This window comes from Cheilinus undulatus, linkage group 11, assembly GCF_018320785.1.
Source record: "Cheilinus undulatus linkage group 11, ASM1832078v1, whole genome shotgun sequence".
Taxonomy (NCBI): domain Eukaryota; kingdom Metazoa; phylum Chordata; class Actinopteri; order Labriformes; family Labridae; genus Cheilinus; species Cheilinus undulatus.
The window spans coordinates 43,969,992-43,980,229 of record NC_054875.1 but is presented as its reverse complement, the minus strand read 5'-3'; the positions used below and the strand labels follow the sequence as shown (position 1 = coordinate 43,980,229).

General features: G+C 38.9%; 1 protein-coding gene across 1 annotated transcript; it reads left to right on the top strand.

The window, feature by feature from the left end:
• The first annotated feature begins 1,183 nt into the window (after window positions 1–1,183).
• On the top strand, window positions 1,184–10,053 carry LOC121518064 (V-type proton ATPase subunit S1-like). The gene is made up of 10 exons (XM_041800253.1): window positions 1,184–1,352; window positions 4,579–4,699; window positions 5,065–5,139; window positions 5,232–5,425; window positions 5,625–5,662; window positions 5,788–5,873; window positions 7,976–8,220; window positions 8,333–8,368; window positions 8,785–9,022; window positions 9,117–10,053. The coding sequence occupies exons 1-10, from the start codon at window positions 1,231–1,233 to the stop codon at window positions 9,327–9,329; spliced, it is 1,368 nt and encodes a 455-aa protein (XP_041656187.1). The 5' UTR covers window positions 1,184–1,230; the 3' UTR covers window positions 9,330–10,053.
• The last annotated feature ends 185 nt before the right edge of the window (window positions 10,054–10,238 follow it).

The window sequence follows — 10,238 nt, the reverse complement described above, 5'->3', positions numbered from 1 at the left end:
TAAGATCAAATTAAATACAATTAATGAACACAATTAACTTGGCTGCCCATGTTTAAGGAAAAACCATTCCAGAGTATTATATATTCACATATACACTATATACACATATACACACAAACTGAAAATATGTCCATTGATAATTCAAAACAAAAATTAACAATATTATTCAGTCTTTTAGTAAAATTTTACATGAAAGTGTCAGTAATTTTTAATTCACTTCTTTGTTTGGTCATCAATATACGTGGCTATTAAAATTCATCAAAATGGCAAAACTTGTATATTCTTCCTTAGCAACAAATTGTTCTTGAAAAAAATAATTATATTAATTATATATTTTTTTCCAGTGGCGTTTTTATGCTTAACAATTGTATTTATGCTTTTAGGAAGTAACTGCTTGGGACCCCAGACTAGTAGGCAGCCCCTTGACAGACTTTAAACCAAAGAAGTGTCTCAAAATGTCCAAAGTTTGTAATAACAGTAGGAAACCCCCCTAAATGGGTCCCCTTTGACAGCACACCTGTTGGGCTGCCATGTCAAATGCACTGTTGTTGGAAAAATATATTTTAAAAAAATACTTGTTTGATAGTGATTTTTTCCTCTCAGGTGCTTTTATGCTAAACAGTTTTATTAAAATTTTCACTGGTAACTGCTTTGGAACCCAGGCTAGTGGGCAGCCCCTGACTGCTGGCAAATTTTAAACCACAAACTTGTCTCAAAATTTACAAAGTTTGCAATGACAGTGAGAAATCCCCTAAATGGACCCCCCTGAGAGCACTCCTGTTGGCTTATGGCTACTGTTTGTCCCCTTGGCCAGGTCCAGCTCAGCTTTGAAGCTGACTGAAAATGAATAACAGGTTATTATTTTGTTCACAAACACCTGCCAACTTTGTCTTTTTCTTCTCCTGTTCTGGTGTCTTTCTAGAATTCTATCTTTGTTCAGGTCATGGCTATACAGAGTCCAAAATTACAGGCCACCAACATTATAAAAAAGTTGCTTCTAAAACTAATTGCAAGTATTTTTGCAAGGTTTTGCTAACCTTCTTGGACAGGCTGTTATTGTCGAGTCAAATGATCCGGATCACTGAAATGAACCGGACTTCCCATCAGCTGCTCACGAGCAGAATGAAAGAAGCAGGAAGTCCTCTCTTTCTTCCAACAGCTCCTCTGAACACATGACTGTCAGCTGGTTGCTGTCACATGAGCGGAACTTTGCGGAAAAAGTAAACGAAAATGGCAGAGTCGAGGAGCCCGAGTCGACTGTGGCTAATGGCGGAAACTGCCTTGTTATTCGCCATTTTCTCTACAGTGAGCTCCACATCCCAAGTGCCAGTTCTGCTATGGTCCAGTGACGGGTAATATAGTTTTTTGTTACTTTTTTGTCAAGTTTAGCTTACTTTGAAAGTCAAATCAGGACAGCTGCTGGTCATGCTAATGCTAACACTTGCAGCTAAATGTGTAGGTGAGATTAGCCGATCGTCTTTAAGGGTGTCAAAACTTTTAATATGTCAGTCCTTTTTGATACAGCGTGATTTACAACGATACAATATCAAGTAGTATATGAACGATTGCATCGAGAAGGCTCGAACCCCCAAAAGGCTGCATCTGTTTTAGTAAGCGGGTGCCTAGAAGAGGCATCAATCCATCAAGAATCGCATGAAAACTCCAAACATGCTGTCTAAATTACGCAAGTATTTTAGCGGTTTTCAAGTATTTGTGCTGTTTAGACAATTAATAGTGGCGTTCTTGCTTTAATGAAAACTGAAAAGAAGAAAGCTGCCAATATTAGGACATCTATTATTATTGCTGTTAACTTAAACAGCCATGAACATTGTTTTATTTTTTGTGACTTATCCAAGCTTAGAAACCTGGTGCATGGTAATCCAGGTCATAATCACAATTTGAAAAACAGGCCTTGAGCTTATGGTTTAGTTTTCTAGTTTTATGTAGTGCAGTAGAAGTCATGGCCCCTAAACATTTAAATTCCATTGCTGATATGAAACAGATAAACTAATTCATTCATGGTAGCTTATTTACAGAGTTGAAATGTCTCAGGGATGAACTAAAGTTAGCCACTGTGATTAAATCACTCACTCTGTCTCTTTAAAACACTGCTTTGATGAATTTACAGTACAGTCAGTGAGACTTGATTAACTTAAAGTCACTGTAGTTCACTGTAAGGGAGGCAGGCAGAACATGGCAATTACAGGCTCAAATGCAGAGTTTAAATGTGAATGTTTACATTTATGACTGCATGATGCTTTTTGGTCAGAGGGATGGACAGAGCCAAGACGACTTCCCTACTAAATTAGGATGCCATTACAGCTTACAGCTACCAGAAGGTTGACAAACTTAAAACCACAGAAGTGTCGCAAAATGTGCAAGGTTTGCAATGACAGTTAGAACCCCCCTAAAGGAGCACCCTCTTACAGCATGTCTGTTGAGCTGCTGTGTCAGGGGATGGACAGATCTAAGAAGATTCCCAACTAAATCAGGATGTCATTATAAATTAAGACTACTATGCCTTTTAGATGCAGGGGCTAATGTTTCCACAATACTAGAATTTAAACTTTGATGTGATGCTAGTAAAAATCAAATGATATAATTCCTATCTTAATACCACAGCACCAAAATAGAAGGCACAGGCACCAAATATTTTGTCATTTTTTAACAACAAAAAAGTAGGAAAACTCTTGCACACTGATTAAACTACTCCAATACATTGGCAATGTTTTGGCATTGGAATATACTTATGCAAACTAGACAGTCATTCTTAGCTTTCTTTGCATCAGTTTCAAATTAAAAATATGAATGAAGAGCTGTGTGCATTAAAAAGTTTCTTTACCCATCAACAGTAAGTTCATTAAAATAACAAGTTGTCGTTTTAAAATATGTGGATCAGTAAATATCAGATATTTGAAAATTTAACAAGGGTAAATAGAGGATTTGAAAGGGGTATTAAGTCGTTATAAGCAAGACGTAAACATTCACTCATCCATTTTCTACACCCCTGACCCTGTTCTGGGTCACAGGCAGGAGCCTATCCCAGCTGTCATTGGGCAACCGGTCAGTCATAGGGTTGACATATAGAGACACACAACCAGGCACACTAACTCCCACGGCCAATTTTGAGTCACCGCTTAACCTAATGGTTGGTCTGTGGGAGGAAGCCGGAGTACCCGGAGAGAACCCGCACATACACGGGGAGAACATGCAAACTCCGCACAGAAAGGTCCTGGCCGGTATTCAAACCAGGAACCGTCTTGCTGTGAGGCAACAGCGCGAACCCCTGTAGCCAAAGATATAAACAACTGATGCTAATGTGACATTTTTCTGTTTTTTTTGTTTGTTTGTTTGTTTGTATGTTTTGTTTTTGTTTTTGTTTTCATCAAATATTTGTCCTTCAGCTTTTTTTTTTTTTTTTTTTTTTTTTTTGCTTGGAAATATTTCAGTTAAGTACAAGGGGCATGGTTAAATGTATAGCGAGAACTGCAGGGCAGAGGTATGGACAGTCCATCATCAGGATGATTGAATGGACTGGAAGTTGTAGGGAAAGTTGCTTCTCTGGAGAACAGCATGACAGAAAAAGTCTGTTTAGCCCTCTGCTGCACCACTAAATCAGATGGCAGAAACTTTATAGAGAGCTACAGACCAGGGGCAGCTATTCCAGAAAAGAAAAGGCAAGAATGTACCAACCAAGTACATAGACAAGTTCTCAAAACTGCCAATACTTTGAAACTTTTTAATAACACATAACTTAATTTAAAACTGTATGTCTTTGTTATTTAAATGATAAATAAAATGTCAAAGTACCAAAAACTTCAAAAAGTAAATATCTTATATTTTATGTTTTTTGTGAGTTCGATCCCCAGGTCCTGCAGTCTCATTGCGATGCATCCATGGACCCTAAATTGCTTTGCCCTAAATCTCTGTTGTGTCTGTAGTGTGGGAATAAGAGCATGCATATGCATGGGGACAATTAATCCCGATGGCTACTTTCTATAGCAGCCTTTGCCATCAGTATTTAAATGTGGAGTGAATTGTTTGGGTAAATGTGACCTGTGGTGTAAAAACTGTTTTGAGCAGTCATTCGACAAGCAAAGTGCTGAGCAAGAGGAATTACATTTACTATTCAACTAAAAGTTAGTTAAAACTTAACTAAAAGTTGGGAATGATTTCACTGAATTGTTACCATCATATTTTTACTCTATGGATAACATGTAAGGGTTTGCCTTATTTTTTTGATAATTAAAACTCAGATTTTTAGTGCTCATGTATCACTGCCATTTGATTTTTATCAGAAATATGACTGAAGTTTAAAAATGTAGTATCATGACAAACCTTTTATATGCCAATACAAACTCTAAAGCAGAGTTGTTTACACGTCTTATGAGTTTTAATCAAAGGAGAGCTTTTGTAGTAGATTTGCGAGTCTTTGCTGCCCTGTTCTCTAAATTTGATGTTCTCGCTTAATATTCTGATATCTGCAGCATTGCTTTATAGAATATGTGAAAGTGAAAGTTGTCATTTTTATAATTGCATTAAATGTCACACTTAGTCCTTCCCCTCTGTCATGATTAGATTACCAGCACTGGCTCCTCCTGCGGCCGGTCACATCATGTCCACAGAGCAGCTGACAGAGTACCTCACCTCTGCCTTTGGCTCTGGCCCTCGCACAGTGGTGTTGTTCCTGCAGGACAAGGTCAGTCTCTTCTCTGCAGCAAACATACTTACAAGATGCCAGTAAAAATAGAGTGAAAAGAATTGAGAAGTACTGGAAAAGCCAGACCCTTGATGTTTAAGTTGTGTAAAACGGGGTAGAAATGAGTCATGTGTAGTAGTAGCACTGGAGTCCCATGTGACACTGTGTTGCAGACTTCTCATCCTGGTGTGACAGTGAGCGCTGGCATTAGTTCCTCTTTCACGTTCCTCTGTAACACATTGTTGGGATCTTTTCTTTGTCGTAAATGATAAATGGGATGTTTCAGTTCTGCATACAAATATTCTTGTACCTTTCTGCTTTGTTTGTTAAATTGTGATGTGTTTGTTGTCCCGATTTCTGCCCAGTTAAGCAAAGATGACTTCACAGTCTTTGGTGGTGTGTTTGGAAACAAGCAGGATAGTGCCTTTCAAAATCTTGAGGTACAGTAGCTTTTTATGACTTCCATTAGCCCTACATGATGATGATGATGATATTGTTAGACTAATATTTCGCTTCACTCCCTCCTCTCCAGGCTGCATTGCAGTCTTCTTCCTCATCAGTGACACTCCCAGCTCTAGAGTGGTCGGGCTCCTCTGCCATCCCGGCGCTGCTACAGGAGGAGCTTGGCGTTTCTCCTCTGCTTGTGGACGCAGACACGCTATCACATCTCAGCATTAACTCGTCTGCCAGCAATCTGCTCCTCATCAATCTCCCTTACTGTACTAAGTAAGACCTGTATCCTGCTGTCTACAACTTATTGCTCCAATTTAGTTGAAATTTAAAGTGTGTTATTTCTCCATTAGGAGGAACGTAATTTTTCCTGAAGCATCAGTGCAAACAACACAAAGTTGCAGAACACATCAGCAACAAGATTTGATTTCTTTTTGTTTTTAACCATTAATGACATTTTATTGATTTTTTTTAGCTCACACAAGTCTTGCAAGGAAGTCCTACAAGACAATGGTGAGTTCTAAATTTTGTGGACTTTTACTGTAAAAACTATCAGTACTTTGGTTATTGCACAGTAATAATCATGTACAGTTGTTAAGGCTTGCAGGGTTAACTTTTTGTGTTTTTCTTTTCAACAGATGAGACTATTGGGAAAGTTCTGAATATCATGACAGACAAAAAAGTCAAATACACTGCAGTTTACACAGGATCCCAGCCATCACGGGTAAGATTTTCTGTTTAGCACACATTATACTAGTGCAGCGTCTACAAAAAACATTCCCTTTTTTATATTTATTTCATTTAAGCCCAGCATAATATGAAATAAAATGTTAAACAAAGGCAGGAGATATACTTGCTTTTGACTACATAGATGTGTGGTGGCTGTTGATGCATCAGCTGTGCATGACCTGATAAACCAAGCTTCTTTCAGACTATATCTCTTCAGTACAATTATAGCCCAGTCTGACAGCCATAAGGGCTCAGGACCACAAAAGTCTGACTTTTTTTCCGTTTGAGTTGTCTGGGACAACTCATGACCTTCCTAGAACAACAAAAATCAAAAATGTTTGATTTTTCCAGCCTCGACCATCTCATTCATACTATGGATCTCCGTGTTGATCTTCTCCATTTATTTATACAGTTAATAGCCCTTGTTAAAAAAATACAGTAAACTCCTATCCCTAGTAACTAAAGATCAAATATATGAGAAAACTCAGCCTTTGTGCTTTCTACAACCATTATGTCGAAAATATTTTTACATTTTTGCGCCTCCTTCGTAATCTGTTGTGCCATTTTGCAATTGAACCCAGTGCATGGAGGGATATTCATCAAACCCCTTGGTTTCAAGTGTGGTCCTGGAAAATCTTTGTTTCAAGGGCTATGTTGCCCTATCCCTCGATTCAAAATAGAATGGGGACACCCCTTCTCCTGACGTGAATGCACAAAAAAAAGGGGTAGGGGTAAGATAAGGGCTAAGGGGTAGAAATAGGATTCACCTTTAGTCACCATGGTGCTGTCTTTTGGAACAAACTGCCTGCCGACCTGAGATCTGCTGAAACACTTAATTCCTTCAAAAGTGGCCTTAAAACACTGTTTTTTTTTCTCAAGCCTTTGGCTGTTAGGTTATCTTTGTGTGCAGAATTCATGGGTTCGTATATGCTCCTTTTAGGAGATCCCAACATTAGTCTATGCAAAATTCTGTACAGATTGGTGCAAGGTGTGTTCAAGATCATTAGTTGTTTTGCCTGAATATCTGTTTTTCTTGACTCAGTGGTGTGTCCTTGCTGCTGTTTGTCTGTTTGTTTTGCGTCTGTTTTTATCTTCTGTAAAGCACTTTGAGTTTACATTTGTATGAAATGTGCTATATAAATAAAATTTAATTGAATTGATAACAGACAAAAAATGTAGTTTGACCTCAGCTTTAGACGTCAAGGTTTTTGTTTTAGATGAAACAAAAATGGAAATAAGATCGTTGTATTGGTTAAAAAGAGTGATTGTGTAAACTGATGACTTTGTGTTAAGTGTAGCCATAGATGCATTTGCATTAGCTTGTTTTTCATGAAAAACAATCTGATGAGCATGTTGTGACAATTTAATGAAAACTTGAAAAACCAGAATATAGGCAATGATTTTTTTCTGTTTCCAACAGCTGTTATAATGATGACATGTATGGTTGCATTCAGCTGAAAGTCGCCAGTTAACATGGTCACTGATTAAAGCGGAACACTGGAGCTGGTACATCCATGCACAGAGTCAGATGTTAGAAAAACAGTGTAGATGTTGTGTTCTGACACTAGTCATGGCTCACCTGAGCTGATCTTTTGTAAACATTGATTATTGATAGTCATTATGTTAGTTTTTGGCTCAGAGTTGTCACCATTACCACTGCTTATCATTGCCATATTTGTAGTTTACATCCCACACATGGGGTGGGCCTGATCTCTCTGGTTTGCCTTCTAGAGTTGCCCTGCATGTGATGCATAAAGTCAAGTATATCGACAAAAATGCCTGTGACAAAGCTGGACGAATAAGTTAACACAAGCTGAAACAGGGAGTATATCTTGGGCTAAAAAGATCATAATAATCCAGGGACCAGATGGCCTAACTGTTGAGGTGTACAGATTTAGGCTTGGGTTGGCTCGGGTTATATAGTTCTTTGAGCTGTTGGCTCGGGTTAAAGTCAGATCTGTGGTTTCTTTCCCACATGTCATTCCTCATTTTCGCTCCCCAATTTCTTATTCTCTCCACTGTTTTGCCAAATAGATGCAAAAGCCAAAAATAAAGTCTTTAATTACTGACATTGATGTGCATACTTCAACTTTTCAGGTGATTTCAGAGACATCCATGTCCAGTCAGCCTGTCGGGCGCTCCTTGCTTCAGGCACCATCACCACCACCACCACCACCAGCTGTAAAACCTCCAATCATGTTTAATGGGACTGGTGGCCCTTGTATAATGCTTTGGGCTCAGAATCTCTATGTCACCAACGTTACAAACCCCACAGCTTGGGTCGACTTAGCAGCACTAACACCTACACTGACGGGATCCATGTGTAACGGCACTAACTCACAGTGAGTCAGCCATTATGAAGCAGTTTTTGTGCTTCCTTTTGTGTTAAGAGAACAAAATTTTGTGTAATGTGAAAGAAATAATCTTAAGTGTATTCTTTTGTTTTCTCTGTAGACTTGTCCTCAACTATGCAACTGGTCATGTACTAAGGTAAGGCAAAAAACTTGTTTAAACACAACACAGCTTAGGAAATACACTAAAACAGAATCCCTACCTCTATGTGTTGTGTGTTCAATATAAAGTTCTATAAAGACAGCCATCAGAGCAGCTGCCACAGCTTGTTTTGTCTCCTTCCCTTACACTGATACTTCACTTTGAACATCATGTGTCCATTCTGTGGCCTTGTGCCCCCCAACCAAGTCATGCCAGGAATGACATTTAGAACGTAATATTCCCATTAACATTACTTCCTCTTGCTTGAAATTGCTTTAATATAGCTTTGCGATAATATAAATATTTACCAGCTGTCAAACATCTCTAACAGTGAGTTTAAGTTTTGATATAGATTTGTTGTTATGTTGTAGTTATTCTTACTGATATGCTGAGATGTTTGTGGTTATTTACAGCTTTTCCATGAGTCAACGGTTCTATCCTGTGTCTGCTCGTAACTGGTTCACTCTGGACACAGTGCAGCTCCAGTTTGGCGGTCTGACTGCAACTTTCATTGGAAGGCGCGGCATCTACGCCCCTGCAGAATATTCCTTCCACTGCATGTCTGTCACCAGCTTCAGAGATGCTTTGCTAGTCCAAAACACCACCAGTACAAACGCTTCAAACTGGAGGGTCAATTTTGCTGACTTCCAGGTAAAACTGTTTTACTACCTTTTGCATCCTGTCTGAAATGCTTGTATTTAACGTAGTGTTCAGTCATGTTTATTCTTGTCATTTTCTAATGCAGATTCAGGGCTTTGGCTTGGCCAATGGTACAAATTTCTCCTACGCCAGTGACTGTGCTGGCTTCTTCACCGCAGGGATTTGGATGGGGCTGGTGACAGGGCTGCTCATGCTCTTAATTTTCGTGTATGGTCTGCACATGATCATGCAGCTGAACACCATGGATCGGTTCGACGACCCGAAAGGTCCATCGATTTCAGTGCCTCAAACAGAGTGAAGGGCTTAAAGAACACACTCCTTATCCCCCAGTGCCTCAGAGATCCTCCCTGTCATGTTGCTTTTGTATATTTGGACCCTTCTCTCTGACGTTCTCTCTGATTTCTCCTTGTTGAATCCCTCCACAGCGGTCTTTACATACTGTTATCATGCAAGAGACATTCCATTTCTTATCTCTTCAACTGCATGTGCCAAAATGGAAGCACCTTTTTTACATGTTGATCTTGACTGCATGTGCCTAAAGTTGGCCTGACATTGTGGATATTTTACCTCCAAAATAATTACAGAGAATGCCTTCTGTGCCAACATGAATGTGTCGCTGAATGCTGTAGGACCGTTTCAGACCTCAGATTTTATGTTTTTCCAGCTGAACTGTAATTAAAAGACTACTGGTAATGAAAGAAGTGCCTGTGTATATTAGGACTTGCTAACTGTAAAAAACCTTTTCTCCTTAAATTGCCTTAAGTATGCTTGTGCTTTAGCGTGGATTTAGTTGTGCTCTCTCTCCTCCAAAGACAAATCTCTCAGTGCCACCGCTTCAATAAGATATTTTATGGTCAAATTATTTATTTGTATAAAAAATGCTCTCTCAGCTAAACCACTCACAACCCTCACTTCCGGTTCATTAACGAAAATTTTGATGACAGTGCCTCATTTGTCTGCCAAACTTATAAATGCGCATTTGCCATTTTCTTTAATTGAAAATAAAGTTGTTAAAATTGTGATTTACTTGTCTGTTTGGGCTTTTTGAATTCCGTTCAATCCGTTTAATCTAAACAAAAAGATTACGTTAATTTGCATAACGTTTGTTTACGTGTCTTCCCTGTTGCCATAGTTACGAGTCAACGCACGCTCTGTAAGCTTGAGTTGAAGCTAGCCGTTAGCCAGCGAAACGTCCTCAATACCTGCC